General features: G+C 35.2%; 1 protein-coding gene across 6 annotated transcripts in view; it reads left to right on the top strand.

Annotated features, from left to right (window-relative positions):
• Positions 1-24,379, top strand: part of RMDN2 (regulator of microtubule dynamics 2) — a 79,685-nt gene that overhangs the window by 17,468 nt on the left and 37,838 nt on the right. For all 6 annotated transcript variants that reach the window (XM_035000934.1, XM_035000935.1, XM_035000937.1 and 3 more), the window contains 2 exons: positions 16,161-16,335; positions 17,376-17,478. In XM_035000934.1, the coding sequence (XP_034856825.1) occupies positions 16,161-16,335; positions 17,376-17,478 (278 nt within the window). The remainder of the gene's footprint in view (positions 1-16,160; positions 16,336-17,375; positions 17,479-24,379) is intronic.

A 24,379-nucleotide genomic window follows, 5' to 3' on the forward strand; every position in this document is an offset into this window, starting at 1 on the left:
AGACCTCCACATTGCAGTCTAAATTTAACTTTAATTGCTATGTTTTTTTTGGAAAGATAGCTTATTGACATTATTGGAATTTGGAAGTCAAAGGTTATTAATCTTTTTCAGGCTTTTAACAGATTGACTGCTGACAGTTGACCAGCCTCAGATTTCTGGATGATTATTATAATATTTCTGTGGTCTGAAAAATACCATCAAGCATTGATATATAAGTCTTCTGGATGTATGACATTCTCTGAGAGTTTTAACATCTTCTTTTATCCTACTCTAGTCATTACAGACAGTATTCCTACCTATGTTACCTATAGAGTTATACTTAGCAATTTACAAATTTTCATTTGTATCAGCCTTGTTTAGCTTCATTTCTCATGCCAGATAGCCTGGGGACAGATGATACTTTTACTAATACAAGGATCAAATTATAAGTAAAAAATATTGTAATAGAAATATAGAGAATATATTGAAACCAGGTATTTTAACTAAATAATTTTAATACACATTTGTGTGTGCATGTCTGAGACTTCAGAGAACTCTGAGATCAGAGGTAATAAATGCGTATATTAGTCTTTATTTTTCAAAGTGAATATTTTTTAGATTTTTTTCCAAAATTTTCACTTAAAAATATTTTTAAATAAAAATTCTATTTTAGAGCGCCTGGGTGGCTCAGTTGGTTAAGCGACTGCCTTCGGCTCAGGTCATGATCCCCGGAGTCCTGGGATTGAGTCCCACATTGGGCTCCTGGCTCAGTGGGGAGCCTTCTTCTCCCTCTGACCCTCTCTCCTCTCATGCTATTTCTCTCTCTCTCTCAAATAAATAAATCTTTAAAAAATTTTTTATTTTAAAAAGTATCTCCCAAAACTTTATTCTTGAGTATCTTTCAATTTTTTCCCACTATATTAAAGTCTATAGATATATTTATCAGAATAACTAATGAATGAAAAAATGCATATAGACAACTAAAAATACTTGTTAGAATATAGTCTTTGTAGAGGAAAGAAATTGGCATTATGTTCAGTTATTTATCATGATAAAATGCCTCCTAAACCTGTATCATTGGGCTAAGATATTACTTTTACTTTTGTGTTTTTCTCCAAGTTTTAGCATGTATCTTAAAAAGCTTTTTTTCTACTTTGTTTTTTTAAATTGTGGTAAAATATACATCACATAAAATTTACTGTCTTAACCATTTTTAAGTTTAGTGACATTAAGTACATTCATATTGTTTTGCAACCATTATCACCATTTTTCTCCAGAACTTTTTTCCTCTTCCAAACTGAATTCTGGACCCATTAAAATCACTCCACACTCCCCCCATTCCCCCCAGCCTCTGGCAGCCACTTTTCTACTTTCTGTCTGTGTGAATTTGATTCCTCTAGGCACCTTAAAGAAGTGGAATTATGTCTTTTTGTAACGGCTGTTTCACTCAGCGTAACATTCTCAAGGTTCATCTATGTTATAGCATGTGTCAGAGTTTCTTTTTTAAGGTTGAACAGTATTTGTATGTATAGACCACATTTTACTTATTCATTCATCTGTTGATGGACACTTTTGCTGCTTCTACCTTTTAGCTATTGTGAATAATGCTATGAACATGGGTGTACAAATATCTCTTCAAGACCCTGTTTTCAATTCTTTTGATTGTATATCCAGAAATGGAATTACTGAATTGTATGGCAATTCTATTTTTAATTTTTTTTGAGGTACTGCCTTATTTTTTCCATAGCAGCTGCACTATTTTATGTTCCTCCAAGAGTTCATAAGGATTCCAGTTTCTCCACATCAATGCCAACATTTGTTCTTTTCTGTTTTTTGACAGTAACCATCCCAGTTGGTACAAGGTGGTTTCCCATTGTGGTTTGCATTTCCCTAATGTTTAGTGACACTGAGCATTTTTTCATGTGCTTATTGGCCTTTTGTATATCTTCTTCGGAAAAATGTCTATTCAAGTCCTTTGCCCATTTTTTAACTGGGTTGTTTGCTTTTTGTTGTTGAGTTGTAGGAGTTCTTTATATATCTCGGGTATTAACCCTTTACCAGATATATGATTTACAAATCTTTTCTCCCATCATGTGGGCTGCCTTTCACTCTATTGATTATGTCCTTTGATGCACAAAATTTCATTTTAATTTTGATATCTAATTTATCTAATTTTGGTGTCTAGTTTACCTATTTTGCTTCTGTTGCCTGTGCTTTTGTTGTCATATCCAAGAAATCATTACCAAACACAATGTCATGAAGCTATTCCCCTATGCTTTATTCTAAGAGTTAGAGTTTTAGGTTTTACATTTAGTAAATGATCCATTTTGAGTTAATTTTTGATTTTTGCATAGAGAGAGTCCAATGTCATTCTTTTGCTTATGAATATCCAGTTTTCCCAGCACCATTTGTTGAAGAGACTACCCTTTCTCCATTGACTGGTCTTGGCACCCCTGTCAAAAATCATTTGACCCTATATGTGAAAGTTTATTTCTGGGCTTTCTATTCTATTCCATTGATGTATATGTCTGACTTTATGTTAGTCCACATTATTTTGATTACTGTAGCTTTGTAATAAGTTTTAAAATCAGGAAGTGTGAGACCTCCAACTTTATTCTTTTTTCAAGGTTGTTTTGTCTATTCAGGGTCCCTTGAGATTTCACATGAATTTTAAGATGAATTTTTCTATCTTTACAAAAAACATTGTTGGGATTTTAAGAGGGATTGTACTGACTCTATCAATTGCTTTGGGTAGTACTGACACCTTAACAATATTAGTCTCCATATCTATGGCATGGAGTTTCCGATTGTGTCTTCTTTAATTTTTTTCAGCAATGTTTTATAGTTTTAAGTATACAAATCTTTCATCTCCTTTGTTAAGTTTACTCCTAAGTATTTTATTCTTTTTGATGCTATTATAGTCATTTTTTATTTGCTTTCTAAATTGCTTCTTGTTAATGTATAGAAACACGTCTGATTTTTGCAAGTTGATTTATATTCTGAAACTTTGCTGAATTTGTTTATTAATTCTTACAGTGTGTGTGTGTGTGTAAAATCTTTAGGATTTTCTACATTTAAGATCATGTCATCGGGCGCCTGGGTGGCTCAGTCATTAAGCATCTGCCTTCAGCTCAGGTCATGATCCCAGGGTCCTGGGATCGAGTCCCGCATCGGGCTCCCTGCTCGGCAGGGAGTCTGCTTCTCCCTCTCCCACTCCCCCTGCTTGTGTTCCCTCTCTTGCTGTGTCTCTCTCAAATAAATAAAATCTTTAAAAAAAAAAAAAGATCATGTCATCTGCTAAGAGATAATTTTATTTCTTCCTTTCTGATTTAGGTGTCTTTTATTTCTTTTTCTTGCCTAATTGCTCTGGCTAGGACTCCTAGTACTGTACTGAATAGTAGTGGCAAAAGCAGACACTCGTGTCTCATCCCTGATGTGAGAGGAAAAGCTTTCAGTCTTTCATCATTGAGTATGATGTTAGCTATGGGCTTCTCATATATGGCCTATATTATGTTGAGGTAGTTTCCTTCTATTGCTAGTTTTTTACACATTTTTTTTAAGTAGGCTCCACACCCAGCATGGAGCCCAGCATGGAGACCAACATGGAGCTTGAACGCACAACCCTGAGATCAAGACCCAAACTGAGACCAAGAGTCAGATGCTCAATCTACTGAGCCATGCAGGGACCCCAGTTTGTTACACATTTTCATCATGAAAGGGTGTTGAATATTGTCAAGTGCTTTTTTCTCCACCAATTGAGATGGTCATTTGGGTTTTTTCCCTCCTTAATTCTGTTAATGTGGTGTATCACATTGATTTTCATATGTTGGACCATCCTTGCATTCCACTTGGTCATGGTGTATAATTGCTTTCAAATCCTGTTTGCTAGTATTTCTTTCAGAGTTTTTGTATCAATATTCATCAAAGACGTTGGTCTAGTTTTCTCTTATAGTGTATTTGTACAGCTTTGGGATCAGGGTAATAATGGCCTAATAGAATGAGTTAGGAAATGTTCCTTTCTCTTCAATTTTTTGGGGAGTTTGAGGAATACTGGTTAATTCCTTAAATGTTTGGTGGAATTCACCAGTGAAGCTATGTGGTCCTCGGCTTTCTTTTGTTAGGAGGTTTTTGATTACTGATTTAGTCTCCTTACTAGTTAGATCTGTTCAGATTTTCTGTTTTTTCCTAATTCAGTCTTGGTAGGTTGTATGTTTCTAGGAATTTGTTCATTTCATCTTGGTTATCCAATTTGTTGGCATATTATCCTTCATTGTACTCTTATAACCCTTTTAATTTCTGTAAAATGGATAGTGATATTCCTCTTTCATTTCTGTTTTTAGTTACTTGATTTTCTGTCCTTTTTTCTTAGTCTAGCTAAAGGTTTGTCAATTTTATTGATCTTTTTGAAGAACCAACTCTTGGTTTCATTGATTTTCTTTCTTTTTTTTTTTAATTCTCTATTTTCATTTCTGCTTTAATCTTTTTATTTCCTTTCTTTTTCTAGCTTTGGGTTTAGTTTGCTCTTCTTTTTCTAGTTTCTTAAACTATATATTTAGGTTGTTGATTTGATATCTTTTTAAAGATAGCATTTACAACTATAAATTTCCCTTTACCACTGCTTTCACTGCATCCTGTACATTTTGGTATACTCTGTTTTACTTTCTTTTGATTCAAGGTATTTTCTAATTTTCCTTGTGATTTATTCTTTGACTCATTTGTTAAGTGTGTTATTTAATTTCCACATATTTATGATTTTCTAGTTTTCCTTCTGCCATTGATTTATACTTTCATTTCATTGCAATCAGAAAAGATGCTTTGTATGATTTTAATCCTTTAAAATTCATGAAGACTTGCTTTGTGATGTAATAATATATAATGTATGCTGGGGAATGTTCCATGTTCACTTGAGAAGAATGTGTATTCTTCTATTGTTGAGTGGAGTATTCTGCATATGTTAAGTCAAATTGGTCTATAATGATATTCAAGTCCTCTGTTTGCTTATTGATCTTCTATCTGGTTGTTCTATCCATTATTAAAAGTGAGATATTGAAGTCTCCTACTATTATTATGTTACTGCTTGTTTCTCCCTTCAATTCTGTCAATGTTGGCTTCAAATATTTAGAACCTCTAATGTTTAGTGCATATATGTTTATTATCGTTAACATACTCATGGTGAATTGAATCTTTTATAATTATATAATGTCCTTCTTTGTTCTCTTGTAAGTTTTTGACTTAAAGTCATTTTGTTTGAGGCTAGTATAGCCAACATTATTATTTAGATGAAGCATCTTTTTCATCTTTTTACTTTCAATTCAGATGTGTCTTCAGTTCTAAAGTGAATCTCTTATAGATAGCATAGAGTTGATCCTGACTTTTTAAATTTATTCTACTAACCTGTGCTTTTTTGATTGGAAAATTTAATCCATTTACATTTAAATAATTAGTAATTTAAATGAGTTACCAAAAACTACTACTAATTTATTTTGTTTTTTTAAAGATTTATTTGTTTATTTGAGAGAGCGAAAGTATGACTGGGGAGAGGGACAAGGGAAAAGAATCTCTAGCAGAACCCTCCCCCAGCCCCCCCACCACAGAGCATGGAGCCCAACATGGGGCTGGATCTTACAACCCTAAGATCATGACCTGAGCTGAAATCAAGAGTCAGATGCTTAACTGACTGAGCCACGCAGGCACCCCCAAATAATTACTAATTTAAATTTATTAATAGAGAATAACTCACTATTGCCATTCTATTTGTTTTCTATGTCTTATGGGTTTTTGGCCTTCATTTCCTCTGTTACTGCCTTCTTTGTATTTACTTGATTTTTTGTAATGACATATTTTGATTTACTTCTCAGTTCCTTTGGTGTGTATTCTGTAGATATTTTCTTTGTGTTTACCATGGGCATTGCATATAACATCCTAAGGTTATAGCAATCTATTTTAAACTGATACCAGCATAATTTCAATTGCATGCAAAAACTTCTTTAACAGCTCCACCCATCATTTAGTTACTGATGTCACAAATTATATCTTTATATATTAGGTAGCCATAAACAGATTTATCATTATTTTATGCTTTTCTCTTTTAATACTATAAAAGAATAAAAAGTGGAGTTATGAACCAGAATTACAATAATGCTGGTATTTATATTTATCCATGTATTTAGTTATGTCAGAAAACTTTATCTTTTCATATGGCTTCAAGTTGCTGCTAATGTCCTTTCATTTCAACTTGAGGACTCTATCATTTCTTGTGGAACAGATCTAGAAGTAAAGAACCCCCTCAGCTTTTGTTTATCTGGGAATGTCTTAATTTCTCCCTTATTTTTGAAGGACAGTTTTTGCTGGATATAGAATTCTTGGTTGACAGTTTTTTTTTTCTTTCAGCACTTCAAATATATTATCCCACTGCCTTCAGGCCAGAAGATTTCTGCTGAGAAATCCATTGATAATCCTACAGGAGATCCCTTATATGTAATGAATAGTTATTCTCTTGCTGCCTTCAAGATTTTTAAGATTTGCCTTTAAGTCTCTACAGTTTGAGGATGTGTCTTAGTGTGGATTTCTTTGAATTTATCCTAGTTGGAATTCACTGAGCTTCTTACATTTGTATATTCATATCTTTCCTCAAATTTGGGGAGTTTTTGGTCATTATTCCCCAAAATAAGCTCTCTATCCCTTTCTCTCTTCTTCTGGTATTCTAATAATATGTATATTGGTCTGGTTTATGTTATTCCACAAAGTTTCTTAGGCTCTGTTCACTTTTCTTCATTTCTTTTTTTTTTTTTAACTTTTCAGATTCAAGAATTTAAAATAATCTGTCTTCAAATTTGCTGATCCTTTATTCTGCTTGTTTGAGTATGTTGTTGATTCCCTCTAGTGAATTTTCCAAGTTACTTATTTTTTCAGCTCCAAAATTTGTTTGATTTTAAAAAATAGTTTCTAGCTCTTTGTTGGTATTCTCATTTTGTTCATATATTCTTTTCCTGATTTCCTTTTGTTCTCTCTTCCATGTTTTCCTTTAGCTCTTTGAGTACACTTACAACAATTTTTGTTTTAAAATTGTTTTAAGTCTACAGCCTGTATTTCTTTAGAGTCAGGTTCTGGAAATGTATTTTGTTTATTTAAATAGTCCATTTTACCCTGTTTCTTTGTATTGTTTGTGATCTTTTGTTGCACATTTTGGGGTGGCTGGGTGGCTCAGTCGGTTAAGTGTCTGACTCTTGATCTCAGCTCAGGTCTTGATTTTGGGGTCATGAGGTCAAGCCCTACATTGAGCTCCATGCTGGGCATTAGCCTACTTAAAAAAAGAAAAGAAAATTACACATTTGAAAAAACAGCCATATATCCTCCCTTTGTAGATTGGCTCCATGCAGTGGAAGACCCTCACTAATTAGCCCAGTGTGAGGGCTTAAGGATTTCTCAGGTCTTTTCTAGGCACTAGTTTTCCCTGGGCCCGTGTGTGTGTGTTTTCCCCTAATTATCCCATATAGCTGACTGTTTTTAAATATCTTAATTTCAGTGATCTTACCGCTGTTCTTAGATGTCTCATTGGATGTCTCATTGTATTCCTCTCCCCATAATCTCTTGCACAAAGGCACCCAGGAGTTTGCAGTCCCCCTCTAATTCTCACATGCCACAGTGCCTGCCACTGCTTTCAGTGACCTTCAACCTGATGTCCAAACGATACCTTCATTTCTGTCTGACCTCTGAGGCAAGCAAAACAGAAAACAGTCTCTCAGGAAGCCATTAGACATGCCAGAACATTGCAAATAAGATCCACTCTTTCCCTTCTGTCCCAAGGGAGGAGCTGGGAATTGCAAACTTCTCATCAATACTATATGATGCCAGGGAGGGGTGAGGCAAGGGTGAACAAATACAGCATGAAGTTTCCTACCATTTTGAGTATGTTTTTTTCTTGATTTGGCATTCACTTGGTTGCTACAAATCCTTGACTAGCTTCTAAATCTCCCATGAAGCTGTTTCATTCTGTCTATTGTCCATCTAGTGTTTCCATGTGGGAATGAGGGCCTATAGCTTCCTCTCCACCATCTTGCTGACATCAGTCTCTCTTGGCATGTATATTTTGAAAAGAAAAAAAAAAAGTTGGGGGAAGTGATGTATTGGATAAGGCTGAGCAAAAGGAACTGAATCAGGGTGCCTGATACGGCGAGATGGCACAGTACTGTAACCAGGCATGTTTTTGCCTGTTCTGATGGAACTCACTATGGATTGACTTTTGTAAATACACTACTTTATTTTCGTAGAAAATAATGTCATTTTCTCTTTAAATAGTGCAATGATACCTTCAGAGATGCTATTGTTGCTATTGAAGCAAGTAATTGATTATGCAGAAGAAATGAAGGGATAGGGGAAATGGCATAGTTCTTATTCAAATTGGGAGCAGAAAATAGGGCCAGAAAAGTACATGAAGTTGCAAATGTTTGTAAGTAAATTTGACATTTTAGAAAGGTGAATCTCTCCAGACCTGCTAAAAGAGTGTTGGAAAATTCTGTTTGACATCAGATAATCTATGAATTGCCTTTTTTTTTTTTTTTTGCCCCTGTACAAATCTCTGCTTTAACCCAAAATTAATACATATGTTTGATTTTCCCGTGCCTATTTAGATATGCCCTATTTATAAAATTTGCTTTTAAAACTTCCTTATAATTTTTGATAAATGTCCAGTTATAAGTAGAAGATTCCTGTCCAAAGTAGGAAAACAGTTTCCCCACACTTGAGTGTTTCTAAATGTGGGGAAGAGACTGGCTTAATGTTCTCTTTTGTTTTATTGGCCAGTTTGTCTATTGTTAATGTCAATACCACTCTGACTTCTTATAGCTTTATCCTTTATGCTATAGTCCTGATAGCTATTATTTAGAAGTGTCTTTGCTCTTCTTGCACTTGCTCTTCCATATTAATTTTAGAGTCAGATAAGTTCCATAGGAAAAACCATTGTGGTTTTGGCTGGAACTGCATTAAAGTATAGTTAAATTTGGGGCCATGTGAAATTGGTTTAATGTTAAGTTTTTCTATCCATGGATATAGTATCTTTGTCCATTTATTTAGATATTCTTTAATGTCCTCAAATAATATTTTTAAATTTTCTATAAAAACGTAAAAAAAAAAAAAAAACTATGGGGAATTTTTTCCCTAGGTACTGTGTATTTTTCCTATAAATGTTACATTTTATGAAATTACATTCTCTAGGGTTTCCTGGGTGGCTCAGTCAGTTAAGCAGCTGCTTTCAGCTCAGGTCATGATCCCAGAGTCCTTGGATCAAGCCGCGGGTCGGGCTCCCTGCTTGGCAGGGAGCCTGCTTCTCCCTCTACTGCTGATCCTTGTGTGCTCGCTCTCTCTCTCTGACAAATAAATAAATAAAACCTTTAAAAAAAGAAAAAGAAATTACATTCTCTAACTTGTTTTATAGATATAAGGACATGATTGATTTTCAAAAACTGATCATAAGTATTGATTAGCTTTATTTACTTATCTGTAAATTTTGATAGGATTTTTATTCTATTGCATAAACTTCAAATAAAAATAGTTCTATTTCTTCTTTCCCAATTCTTATAATTTTTGTTTTCTTTTAATATTGTGCTAACCTGTAGTACATTGTTGAATAGAAGCAATAATATTCAACATCCCTTTCTATTTCTTATTTTAAGGAGAATGCTTCTAATTTTTCATCATTAAGTGTGAAATGTATTATAGTTTTGTCATATAACCTTGTGTTCAGAAGTCCCCTTCTACTCCTTGTTCATGGGTTTGCTATTTCTTTGTCCTAAAATGGAGCTGAATTTATTGAGAAAAAATCTGTAATCACTGAAATGATCATGTATTGTTCTCATTCTATCTGTTGTGCTAAAGAAATGTTCTAATGTTAAACTGTGCTTGTAATTCCTGGGAGAAATCCAGTTTAGTTATGATGCATTCTTTCATGTTTGTTACAGTTTTTTGATATTTTTGATGTCTGTGATATCTTTCGTTGATATTTTTACATCTATATTTACGTGTGAAATTGGTCTATATTGTTCATTTCTTATACTATCCTTATTTGATTTTGGTGTCAGTTTTACCAGCTTCAAAAAATGAGCTGAGGGGTATTCCCTCTATTTGAATTTCTTGGAAGAATTTGGGTAAATCTAATTCTTTGGATATTTGGTAAAGCCTGAGAGAAACTGACTGTCTCTAGATCTCTCTCTCTCTCTCTCTCTCTCTGTCTCTCTCTCTTCGTGTGTGTGTGTTTTGAAATGGATATACAGATTCTGGTTTAATTTATTTAATGGCTATAGGAATATTCACATTTTTGTTCTTTTTTCTTATAAAAATAAAGTCTTTATTGATATATTCTTCATATGCTGTATAATTCATCCCTTTAAAGTGTACAGTTTGGTGGGGTTTAGTTTATTCACAGAGTTCGTTGTATAGCCATCACCGCTATCTAATTTCCAAACACTTTCATCACTCAAAAAAAGGCCATGTACCCTGTATCCACTCATTCTCTATCTCTCCGCATCCCCAGGCCATGTCAACCATTATTCTTACTTTCTGTTTCCATGGCTTTGCTTATCCTGTACATTTCATGAAGTGGAATCTTAAAATATGTGGCCTTTCACTAAGCATAATGTGTTCAAGGTCCATTCATGTTGTATCATCCAACAGTACTTCATTCCTTTGTATTACCAAATAACATTCCATTGTTTACTCATTTTGCTTACCCATTCATCAGATGAAGAGCATTTGGGTCATTTTCATTTTTTGGCTATTTTGAATAAAGTTCCTATGTACATTCCTATACAGGTTATTGTGTGGACATAGGTTTTTCAGTTCTTTTGGATGTGTACTTAGAAGTGTAATTGCTGAGTCATATGATAACTCTATGTTAAACATTTTGAGGAACTACTGAATTGTTTTCCAAATTAGATGCACCATTTTATCCCATTAGCAATGTAGGAGGGTTCCAGTTTTTCCACATCTTTGTCAACGGTTGTTATTGTCTCTTTTATTTTAGCCATCCTATAAGGTGTGAAATGATAATTCATTGTGGTTATGATTTGCATTTCACTAATGACTAATATTGAGCATCTCTTCATGTGTTCTTTGGCCATTTGTCATCATCTTTTGATGAAATATCTATTAACTCCTTTCTTCCATTTTTAAATTGAATTATTTGTCTTTTTATTATTGAGTTGTAAATCCATCTGTATACTTGTTAGATATACATCAGTATATTTGTCAGTATACTTGTTAGATATATGTCAGTATATTTGATTTGTAAGTATTTTCTTCCATTTTTGAATTATCTTTTCATTTTCTTGATGAAGAAAATTTCCTTTAAGCACAAAAGTTTAAAATTTTGTAAAATCTATTTTATCTATTTTTTCTTTTGTCACCTGTGCTAGACCATTGCCTAGTCCATGATCACAAATGTTTACTCCTGTGTTTTCTTCTAAGAGTTTTATAATTTTAGCTCTTACATTTAGGGTTTTGATCCATTTTGAGTTAATGTTTATATATGGTGTGAGGTAAAGACCCACCTTCATTCTTATGCATGTGGATATCTATTTGGCCCAGAACCATTTGTTGAAAATAAAATTGTAATCCTCCACTAAGTTGTCTTGGTATTCTTGTCAAAACAAATTGACCATAAACATAAAGGTTTATTTCTGGACTCTAAATTCTTAATAGGTCCTTAATCCCTATTCCATATGTCTATCATCCTTATGCCAGTACTGTCTTTTTTTTTTTTTTTTAAGATTTACTTATTTATTTGACAGAGAGAGACATAGCGAGAGCAGGAACACAAGCAGGGGGAATGGGAGAGGGAGAAGCAGGCTTCCCGCCGAGCAGGGAGCCCGATGTGGGACTCGATCCCAGGACCCTGGGATCATGACCTGAGCCGAAGGCAGACGCTTAACGACTGAGCCACCCAGGCGCCCAGTACTGTCTTGACTATTGTGGCTTTATAGTAAATTTTGAAATCTGGAAGTGTGAATTCTGTAACTTTTTTCCTCTTTTACAACATTATTTTGGCTGTATTGGGTCCCTTGCATTTCCACATGAAATTTAGGATCAGCTTGTCAATTTCTGGGGGAAAATGTTGTCAGCAGAGATTTAATAGAAATTACTTTGAATCTGTAGATAAATTGGGAGAATGCTGCCATCATAATAACTAAATCTTCTGATTCATGCGCGTGAAACTTCATGTACTTAGATCCTATTCTTTAATTTCAGCAATGTTTGATAGTTTACAGTATATAAGTCTTGCACATATTTTGTTAAATTCAATCCTAAGAATTTTATTCTTTTTTTTTTTAAAGATATTATTTATTTATTTGACAGAGAGAGACACAGCGAGAGAGGGAACACAAGTAGGGGAAGTGGGAGAAGCAGGCTTCCCGCAGAGCAGGGAGCCTGATGTGGGGCTCGATCCTAGGACCCTGGGATCATGACCTGAGCCGAAGGCAGATGCTTAACGACTGAGCCACCCAGATGTCCCAAATTTTATTCTTTTTTAAAAAGAGTATTTATTTATTAGAGAAAGGGAGAAAGGGAGAGCGAGAGAAAGGGCATGCACATGAGTGGGAGAGGGGCAGAGGGAGAGAATCTCAAGTAGACTCCCTGTTGAGCGCAGAACCTGACCCGGGGCTTGATCTCACCACCTATGAGATCATGACCTGAGCCAAAATCATGAGTCTGACACCCAAATGACTAAGCCAGCCAGGTGCCCCAGAATTTTATTTTTTTTAATAATATTGTAAGTGAAATTGTTTTCTTCATTTCATCTTTGGATTGTTCATTAATAGATGTATAGAAATACAATTTACTTTTATAAGTTGATCTTGTATTTTGCAATCTTGTTGAACTTGTTTATTAGTTCTAATAGCTTTTTATGGATTTATTAGGATTTTATATGAACAAGATGATGTCAAATGTGATTAGAGATAATTTTACTTCTTTCCAATCTGGGTACTTTTTATTTCATTTTCTGGACTAATTGATTGGCTTTTCCTTGAGCAGTTTTAGCCAATTATATTTTTCTAGGTGGTTGTCTTTCAAAGTTTAAATTTATTAGCATAAAATTGTTCATCATAGTCTGTTATTTAAATCTATGCTCTGTCTTTAGTAACAATGGTTCTTTGTTTCATTCCTGATGCTGTTAATAATGACTTCTGCTTTTCTTTCTTACATTCTCTTATGTATGAGATATATCTTTTTAAAATTCTTTTTAAACTTTATGACATACAGAGTACATGTGGAAAAGCATACAAATAACAAGTACACAGATGGATTTTCAAACTGAATACAATGGTAAAGTCAGCACCCAGATTTAGAGACAGAATATTATTAGTACCTCAGATATTCCCAACATGCTGTTATCCAGTCACTCCCTGGCACCAAGAGGATAACCCATCTTGATTTCCAAATGCATACATTAGTTAAAATTATGTTTCTACTTTATCTAAATGAAATAATACACTACATACTCCTTTGTGTCTAGCTTCTCTCAGTTGATATTAGCTTGTGATATTCATCCATTTTGTTGTGTGTGGTTGAAGGCCATTTATCCTCACTACTAACTACTCTTCCACTGTGTTAATATACCACAATATGTAAGCTTCCTATTCCTTTTTTTTTTTTAATTTTATTATGTTATGTTAGTCACCATACAACACATCATTAGTTTTTGATGTGGAAACTTCCTATTCCTAATAGGCATTTGGTACTTTCCAATTATAGACTATTATGATTGGATAAATATCTGTACACATTTCTTTTGTGTATATACCTAGGAGTGAAATGACTAGATCCGTAGAGTATGTGTATGCCAGCTTAGGATATATTGCCAAACATATTTCCAAAGTGGTTGTTCTAATTTATGCTCCCATCAGCTATATATAAGAGCTCCATTGGCTCCACATCCTCACCAACTTTTGGTATTTTTTGTCTTTTCATTTTAGCCATTCTAGTGGGCATGTAGATGGAAATGTTTCAATTATTTTTAACTTTGGAAGTTTTCTCACCTACTTTTTAGTGGTGATTTCTGACTTAGTTGCATTGTGAACAGAGAATATGTTCTACACCACAGATTGCTACCATTTGTGGCTTGCTTTGTGGCCTTGTGTATGTGGCTGTTTTCATAGATATGTCATAGATACGACATTGTTTTCCAGGGGCTCAATGTCTAGTTCTATATATGTTAGTTGGATTTGAGCTTGTTAATTTTGGCATTTAAATTGTATCTTTACCTTTTCTTACACTTTATCAATTACTTAGAATGTTGTGTTAAAAATCTCCCATTCTGATAGTAGATTCAATTTCTCTTTGTATATGTTAATTTTTGTTTTCTGTGTATCTGAGACTTGTGTTTTTAGATGCATAGAAGTCTAAAACTGCTCTTTGTTTATCATAAATTGAACCATTTAGTGTTGGTGTCCCTCTTTAAATTTAATGCTTTTTGCTCTAAAGAATATTATGTCTGATGTTAAACTAGTTACTTCCTTTTGTTTATCATTTTTTTATTATATCTCAGGTATGTAGAATTGGATTAAAAACTACTTTTAGCTCTTACAAACTCTAAGGACTGGTCCATGCATGTGCCACTTTTATTCATTTAGCTAGTTATTATGAATAATGTAAAAGCATCCATGAAACTACCTCCTAAAACAAAGGATAGGACCTAGACAAGAATCCTCATCAAACCATTTGGCTCCCCTGCCTTCCCTCATCTGAAGGTAACGGTTACCCTGAGTGTATAATCTATATTGTTCATTCCTTCCTTTTTTAATAATATCATTTTATTGCAGGTGTGTGTATATTCCTTAAGATGCACATTTAATTTTGATTGTTTTTATGGAAAAGGGATTGTGTTGTATATAGTTTTAAGAGCTTATTTTTCCACTTAATAATAAGTTTGTTAAGTTTCCTTCATGTTTTGCACATCACTGTATTTCTTTCATTTTGACTGTTGTATAATATTCATTCACTCTTTGGTGGGCATTTAGGTTGTTTCCTGGTGTTTGCTATTTGAAAGTACTGCTGTCCCTATTATACATATCTTTTTTTGCACATATGCAAGAGACCGGGTTACTGGGTCCTAGGGCATGTGGAAGTTCACTATTAAAAGATAACTCCAAAGTGCTTTCCCAACTGGGTTCACCAGTTTGGATTCACATCAGATCCTGTGGATTAACTTCATCCCCAGCATTTGGTATTGTCAGACTTTTTACATAATATCTCTCTGTGGTCTTTATTTGTATTTCTGTAATTGCTAGTGAACATTGAACATCTTTTCTTATGTTTATTGACTATATGTATTTTCTCATTTGAGAAACCCTATTTATATCTCTCAAGCATATTTCTATTGAGTTCACCGCGTCTTTTGTTACCTAATTTTAGGAAAGCATTTATGTGTTCTTGACATCAATGTTCTCCATGTGGGTGTGTTGCAAAACATCCATTCCTGGTTTTTAATTTGTGTTCTTATATTTTTGAAATTGTCTTTTGATTAGCAGCAGTTTTTCATTTTAATATAGTTAAACTGATTAGTCATTCATAATTAATCATTTATAGTTAATGCTTTCCTATCTTGGTTAAGAAAATTTTTTGCTCCTGGATGCCTGGGTGGCTCAGTCTGTTAAGCGTCTGCCTTCGGCTCAGGTCATGATCCCAGAGTCCTGGGATCGAGCCCCGCATCGGGCTTCTTGCTCTGCAGGGAGCCTGCTTCTCCCTCTGCTTGTGCTCTGTCTCTCTCTCTCTGACAAATAAAAAAATAGAATCTGAAAAAAGAAAAATTTTTCTCCAAAGACTGAAAGATATTCACCTATAGTTTCTACTTAGAGTTTAGAAAATTATTTTTAACACTTAATTCCTTTTATCATCCAGAGATATTTTTATATTATTATATGATAGAGATTCAATTTCATTGTTTTCCATAGGAATAGCCATTTTTTTTCCTGGCCATTCCCTTACTTTCCCAGTGATCTGACAGGCCAACTCCATCATGCACCACAGCTCCATATATATACAGATCTGCTTCTGGCCTCTTATTTCATCAGTCACTTATCTGTTCTTGTATTCATAGCATACTGGCTTGTATTTTAAAAGAATCACTCTGCCTATTATAATATAACTTTCAAGAGATTTGATCATTATTTATTATTTCTGAATTTTAGGTATATTACAGCTAATACTGACACAGAAGAACAGAGTTTTCCAGTCCCTAAGGCATTTAACACACACATAGAGGAATTAAATTTAGATGTCCTTCTTCAGAAGGCTGATAATTTACGTATGAATGAATGTAGCAAAACGGAGAGTTTTGAACTACTTTGTGATCACAAAGAAAAGGTAAGAGATATGAGACAATAATGTTTGTATAGTTTTAATTTTTAATTTAATCTCCTGTCCTATTCATGTTATGACTGTAACATTGTGTTACAGTTTACACAAGCTAAATGGTTGATGCAAATTTTTCTATAATCTAACTGAAACTTTTAAAAAGTAAATTATAAGAGTTTATTAGGCTCTAAGATCATGAAAATGAGAACCAGAGGTATGATTATACACATCTATTTTTATTTGATTATTAATTTGCCATATTTGATATGTACTTTATAACAAAGAATAAGACCTACTGCTTCTGTTGGGGCAGGAAAAGCTACATTTTAAGTTTACTGTCTTAGAGTTATTAGAATAACAGCCATCAGTTTCAATGTGTTTCTACCAATGGTCATTTTTCAACATTTAACGTTGGGCTGAATTGAGAAAGCCCATCCCTCCCACTACTACCACCAAAGAGAAAGAAAGAAAGAAGGAAAGAAAGGAAGGAAGGAAAAGAAGGGAAGATAAGGAAGGAAGGGAGGGAGGGAGGGAGGGAGAAAGTTCTCAGTATCCCAAAGAGCAATCAATCTTTCTTTCCTATGAGCAATTTAAGTCTTAAATCCTTTGTCTGAGGATTTAGCAACTCCAAACACAAGGATTATGATTATATTTGTAGGTAAAAAATGTGACTGCTCTTTTGAGTATATGTGATCTTTAATGCTCACTGAGGCATTATAATGAAGGTAAGTAACTTAGAAAGGAAAATAAAAAGAGGATACTATAATCCAGGGAAAACTCGCAGATTCTGGCCTATCAGTTCTCTCTTATATGTTGGTGTAGAGCTAATGTCTGGGTAACACTCCTTAGTTTTAAGATCTAAATGTAACACTATATTAAATCACATTTTGTAGCCATGAGTATTTGAATTTAAAATGTATGCACATGAATAGATTCAGTCATCCATAAATATCAGTTCACCTGCCTAATTTTTTAAAAGTTGCAGTGGAAAGCATTTATAGTCTGGTCAAGTTACTGAGTTAATCTAATATATTGTTCTATCTTTTCAGTTTAGAGATGAAATAGAGTTTATTTGGCGGTTAGTTCGTGCTTACGGAGACATGTATGAGCTATCTACTAACGCACAAGAAAAGAAACATTATGCTAATATCGGTAAGTATTTTGTAAAGATTGATTATCCTCAAGTGACAATCTATCCTCAAGAGACAGGCATTATCTATAACAACCCATTAATGAATTTTAATTAAAGTATCTTAGCTAAAACCAATATGTTTAATCCATTTTAATATATCCTAGTACTGAAAAATATACATAGTCTAAGGACAGAAAGGGTTTTTTAGGACTAAAGTATATATTCTTTAAAAATGTTTGAGCATATTAGAATAAGCAACTGGGGCACCTGCGTGGCTCAGTCGGTTAAGCGTCTGCCTTCGGCTCAGGTCATGATCCCAGGGTCCTGGGATCGAGCCCCATATTGGGCTCCCTGCTCGACAGGAAGCCTGCTTCTCCCTCTCCCACTCCCCCCTGCTTGTGATCCCTCTCTCGCTGTCTCTCTCTCTGTCAAATAAATAAATAAAATCTTTAAAAAGAAAGAAAGAAAGAATAAGCAACTGAAAAACTCAAATTTCAGATATTAAAGTTTATAAAATCACAGACAGACAAAACATTCAGAGGTAATATTTGAGGAGCAAAAGAGGCAGAGGATAGTTGTCTTCAGCACAATTAAAATAACCCTCCCTGATTCCTGTAAGCTAGAACTTCAGGTGCCACAGAGAAATAGCTACTCAGGGTTCAATGCTTTTTTTCAAAATCCATCTTGATAAAACAAGATTAGCCTTGAGTCAGTCCTCATTTATGCTAAGGGATACAGCATATGGTGGTTTATTATACTGTCCTCTATACTTTTTTGCATATTTTTGAAATTTTCCATAGTAACAACAAAAGTATAACAGCTGGAATGTCAAATCTTTTATATATATCTCACCTTGACTCTCACTGAATATCAAAACCCTTTCTTGCAAAAAGCCCCGTAGCTGCCATTTCTCTGAGCTTCAGCATAGTAATCTGACATCAAAACTTCTTTAATTCTTCTTTTATTCCAAACCTCCTCTTTTCCAAGCTTTCTTTCTCTAAGATAGCATAAGGAAGAAACAGCAAAACATAATGATACCACAGACCTCATTCCAGTCTTGTTCACTGTCATTTTTATTTCCAAGAAGGTAGTATCTCCAAACTCCTTGTAATTACATTCCTTCCACTTGTCGATTTCCTTGCCCAGTGACTTTTGCACAAAGAGAAAAAACTGATTTATGTTTGTATCTACTGAGAAAATCACAGGATATCTATGTAAACTGTTTCAACATTCATCCATATTACTTTTATTTCCCATAGACATCATGGGCATCAGGGCTCCTCCTGTGTGTGATAGGAGGTAGAAATGATAACAAAATCACATGTTCTGGGGTGCCTGGGTGGCTCAGTCGTTAAGCGTCTTCCTTTGGCTCAGGTCATGATTCCAGGGTCCTGGGATCGAGCCACGCATCGGGCTCCCTGCTCGGCAGGAAGCCTGCTTCTCCCTCTCCCACTCCCCCTGCTTGTGTTCCCTATCTCACTGTCTCTCTCTCTGTCAAATAAATAAATAAAAATCTTTAAAAAAAAAAAAAATCACATGTTCTCAGCCTCTACACAAGCTGATGGCTTTGTGGGGAAGCAGTATTATTGAAATAACCATACATATAAAGAAACAGACGGAAATCCATTGTGAGGAAGGAAGAATATGGGACATTAAGGGTGATAACACCAAGGATTTGAAGGCAGGGGCTGGGGGCTGATGAAGAGAAGGCTTTCCTGGGGAAGTAAGAGTCTCACAGAGGTGAAATTACTGGGGATCTCTATTTTTAAATGGAGTAGAATTGTAATTGAGTTAATGTATGAGGTGGTAAAAATGGAAAAAGAAATAGGCTGGAGGAAATTGGCAGACAAAAATGGAGCGTAGATTGGAATAGGATCTATTTAAAAAAGAGAAACGTTTAAGATGTCAAGAAAAAGGAGTGAAAGCCTCAGAAGCATTCATTCATATATTGAAATATATTTAAAAAGAATTATTTTTCCTCTCTATTTAAGAAATATTTATTTGAAATTACCGTGTCCAGGAACAATGTTAAAATGAGGGGTGGAGGGAAGGAGAGAAGGGAGAGAGGAGGGAGGTGAAGGTGATTAAGACAATTCTACACCAAGGAACTTGCTAGAAAGATCAACATAGAGACAGCCCATCATACCTCAGGGTTCCGGTAGTAAGTGCTTGGGAAAGGTGATGACAAAAATAGGTTCGAGCTGAGCCCAGTGTTGGAGGACACTGGAACTCAGCATGAGGGAGGAGGAAGTGCGAAATATTATTCCCCATAATAGCATACTTAAAATTCTTTAAAAAAAAAAAAGAGTGGGGGGGTGGCACCTGGGTGGTTCAGTCAGTTAAGCATCTGCCTTTGGCTCAGGTCATGATCTCAGGGTCCTGGAATCGAGTCCTGCATCAGGCTCCCTGCTCAGCAGGGAGCCTGCTTCTCCCTCTCCCTCTGCCTGCCACTCTGCCTACTTGTGCTTTCTCCCTGTCATTTAAATAAATAAAATCTTTAAAAAATAATAAAACTAAAAAATAAAATTGTTATGCCAGGGGAAGAAGATGTGATCGCTGAGGAGTGCAGAATTCTTTCAGGGTACTCATGCTGGGGTGGAGCATTATGCAGCACATCTTTCGAAGTACTCTGATCTTAATTTGTATTCCAAATAAAATATGAATCCTATATCTAAAGGAACATTATTATACTTTCCAGAATTAAATGATCAATACAAGTGCCTCAAATAGACCACAAAGTACAGTGTTGTAAAGGAAACAGCTTTCCTTTCAGACTTCTGGTGCATGGGTGAGGCTGCATGCTCCCCAGCTTCCTTTTATAGTCTCAGGGTAATGGACTCTCTGTTTTAGGCTCAAGAGTGTGCACCCAAAGCTATTTTTGTTCATTTGGCCAAGTAGCTAAAATATTGATTTTGTTTCTTATATTTAAATGTATGTTTAAAATTATGTTTTTCAATCATTTATTTAAAGATTACTCTTTTAATATATGTGTACGATAAAATGTCAGTTAGTATTAAAACACTTCACTTTTTTTTGTTATCTTATTAATAGGCTCTATGAGCTAATTTATTTATTTATTTTTAAATTTTATGTTATTATGTTATGTTAATCACCACACAGTACATCATTAGTTTTTGATGTAGTGTTCCATGATTCATTGTTTGCATATGACACCCAGTGTTCCATTCAGTACGTGCCCTCTTTAATACCCATCACCAGGCTAACCCATCCCCCCACCCCCCTCCCCTCTAGAACCCTCAGTTTGTTTCTCAGAGTCCATTGTCTCTCATGGTTTTCTCCTCCTCCGATTCCCCCCCTTCATTTTTCCCTTCCTACTATCTTATTTTTTTTTAACATATAATGTATTATTTGTTTCAGAGGTACAGGTCTGTGATTGATCAGTCTTACACAATTCACAGCGCTCACCATAGTACATACCCTCCCCAGTGTCCATCACCCAGCCATCCCATCCCTCCCACCCCCCATCACTCCAGCAACCCTCAGTTTATTTCCTGAGATTAAGAACTCCTCATATCAGTGAAATCATATGATACATGTCTTTCTCTGATTGACTTGTTTCGCTTAGCATAATACCCTCTAGTTCCATCCACATCATTGCAAATGGAAAGATTTCAGGGTTTTTTGATGGCTGCATAATATTCCATTGTATATATATACCACATCTTCTTTATGCATTCATCTGTTGATGGACATCTTGGCTCTTTCCACAGTTTGGCTATTGTGGACATTGCTGCTATAAACATTGGGGTGCACCTTCGGATCACTACATTTGTATCTTTGCAGTAAATACCCAGTAGAGCAATTGCTGGGTTGTAGGGTAGCTCTATTTTCAACTTTTTGAGGAACCTCCATATTGTTTTCCAGAGTGGCTGCACCAGCTTGCATTCCCACCAACAGTGTAGGAGGGTTCCCCCTTCTCCACATCCTCGCCAACATCTGTCATTTCCTGAGTTGTTAATTTTAGCCATTCTGACTGGTCTGAGGTAGTATCTCATTGAGGTTTTGATTTGGATTTCCCTGATGCCGAGCAATGTTGAGCACTTTTTCATGTGTCTGTTGGCCATTTGGATGTCTTCTTTGGAAAAATGTCTGTTCATGTCTTCTGCCCATTTCTTGATTGTGTTATTTGTTCTGTGGGGGTTGAGTTTGATAAGTTCTTTATAGATTTTGGATACTAGCCCTTTATCTGACATGTCATTTGCAAATATCTTCTCCCATTCTGGCAGTTGTCTTTTGGTTTTGTTGACTGTTTCCTTTGCTGTGCAAAAGCTTTTTATCTTGATGGAGTCCCAATAGTTCATTTTTGCCCTTGCTTCCCTTGCCTTTGGCGATGTTTCTAGGAAGAAGTTGCTGCGGCTGAGGTCAAAGAGGTTGCTGCCTGTGTTCTCCTCTAGGATTTTGATGGATTCCTGTCTCACATTTAGGTCTTTCATCCATTTTGAGTCTACTTTTGTGTGTGGTGTAAGGAAATGGCCCAGTTTTATTCTTCTGCATGTGGCTGTCCAATTTTCCCAACACCATTTGTTGAAGAGACTGTCTTTTTTCCATTGGACATTCTTTCCTGCTTTGTCGAAGATTAGTTGACCATAGAGTTGAGGGTCTATTTCTGGGCTCTCTGTTCTGTTCCATTGATCTATGTGTCTGTTTTTGTGCCAATACCATACTGTTTTGATGATTACAGCTTTGTAATAGAGCTTGAAGTCCGGAATTGTGATGCCACCAGCTTTACTTTTCTTTTTCAACATTCTTCTGGCTATTTGGGGTCGTTTCTGGTTCCATACAAATTTTAGGATTATTTGTTCCATTTCTTTGAAAAAAGTGGATGGTATTTTGATAAGGATTGCATTAAATGTGTAGATTGCTCTAGGTAGCGTTGACATCTTCACAATATTTGTTCTTCCAATCCATGAGCATGAAACGTTTTTCCATTTCTTTGTGTCTTCCTCAATTTCTTTCATGAGTATTCTATAGTTTCTGAGTACAGATTCTTTGCCTCTTTGGTTAGATTTATTCCTAGGTATCTTATGGTTTTGGGTGCAATTGTAAATGGGATCGACTCTTTAATTTCTCTTTCTTCTGTCTTGTTGTTGGTGTATAGAAATGCAACTGATTTCCGTGCATTGATTTTATATCCTGCCACTTTACTGAATTCCTGTATGAGTTCCAGCAGTTTTGAGGTGGAGTCTTTTGGGTTTTCCACATAAAGTATCATATCGTCAGCAAAGAGTGAGAGTTTGACTTCTCCTTTGCCAATTCGGATGCCTTTGATTTCTTTTTGTTGTCCGATTGCTGTGGCTAGGACTTCTAATACTATGTTGAATAGCAGTGGTGATAGTGGACATCCCTGCCGTGTTCCTGACCTTAGGAGAAAAGCTGTTTTTCCCCCATTGAGAATGATATTTGCTGTGGGTTTTTCATAGATGGCTTTTATGATGTTGAGGTATGTACCCTCTATCCCTACACTGTGAAGAGTTTTAATCAAGAAAGGATGCTGTACTTTGTCAAATGCCTTTTCTGCATCTACTGAGAGGATCATATGGTTCTTGTTCTTTCTTTTATTAATGTATCACATTGATTGATTTACAGATGTTGAACCAACCTTGCAGCCCAGGGATAAATCCCACTTGGTCATGGTGAATAATCCTTTTAATGTACTGTTGGATCCTATTGGCTAGTATTTTGGTGAGAATTTTCACATCCATGTTCATCAGGGATATTGGCCTGTAATTCTCCTTTTTGATGGGGTCTTTGTCTGGTTTTGGGATCAAGGTAATGCTGGCCTCATAAAATGAGTTTGGAAGTTTTCCTTCCATTTCCATTTTTTGGAACAGTTTCAGAAGAATAGGTATTAATTCTTCTTTAAATGGTATTTGGTAGAATATCCCTGGGAAGGCATCTGGCCCTGGGCTCTTGTTTGTTGGGAGATGTTTATTACTGCTTCAATTTCCTTAGTGGTTATGGGTCTGTTCAGGTTTTCTGTTTCTTCCTGGTTCAGTTTTGGTAGTTTATACATCTCTAGGAATGCATCCATTTCTTCCAGATTATCTAATTGGTTGGCATATAGTTGCTCATAATATGTTCTTATAATTATTTGTATTTCTTTGGTGTTGGTTGTGATCTCTCCTCTTTCATTCATGATTTTATTTATTTGGGTCGTTTCTCTTTTCTTTTTGATAAGTCTGGCCAGGGGTTTATCAATCTTATTAATTCTTTCAAAGAACCAGCTCCTGGTTTTGTTGATCTGTTCTACTGTTCTTTTGGTTTCTATTTCATTGATTTCTGCTCTGATCTTTATTATTTCTCTTCTCCTGCTGGGTTTAGGCTTTATTTGCTGTTCTTTCTCCAGCTCCTTAGGTGTAGGGTTAGGTTGTGTTTTTGAGACCTTTCTTGTTTCTTGAGAAAGGCTTGTATTGCTATATACTTTCCTCTTAGGACTGCCTTTGCTGCAAAGATTTTGTAGCAGTTGTGTTTTCATTTTCATTTGTGTCCATGATTTTTTTCAATTCTTCTTGAATTTCTTGGTTGACCCATTCATTCTTTAGTAGGATGCTCTTTAGCCTCCATGTATTTGAGTTCTTTCCGACTTTCCTCTTGTGATTGAGTTCTAGTTTCAAAGCATTTTGGTCCGAAAATATGCAGGGAATGATCCCAATCTTTTGATACTGGTTGAGACCTGATTTGTGACCTAGGATGTGATCTATTCTGGAGAATGTTCCATGGGCACTAGAGAAGAATGTGTATTCTGTTGCTTTGTGATGGAATATTCTGAATAGACCTGTGAAGTCCATTTGGTCCAGTGTGTCATTTAAAGCCTTTATTTCCTTGTTGATCTTTTGCTTAGATGATCTGTCCATTTCAGTGAGGGGGGTGTTAAAGTCCCCTACTATTATTGTATTGTTG

The sequence above is a fragment of the Mirounga leonina genome, unplaced genomic scaffold, assembly GCF_011800145.1.
Source record: "Mirounga leonina isolate KUSES-001 unplaced genomic scaffold, KU_Mleo_1.0 Mir_125, whole genome shotgun sequence".
In the NCBI taxonomy this organism is placed as follows: domain Eukaryota; kingdom Metazoa; phylum Chordata; class Mammalia; order Carnivora; family Phocidae; genus Mirounga; species Mirounga leonina.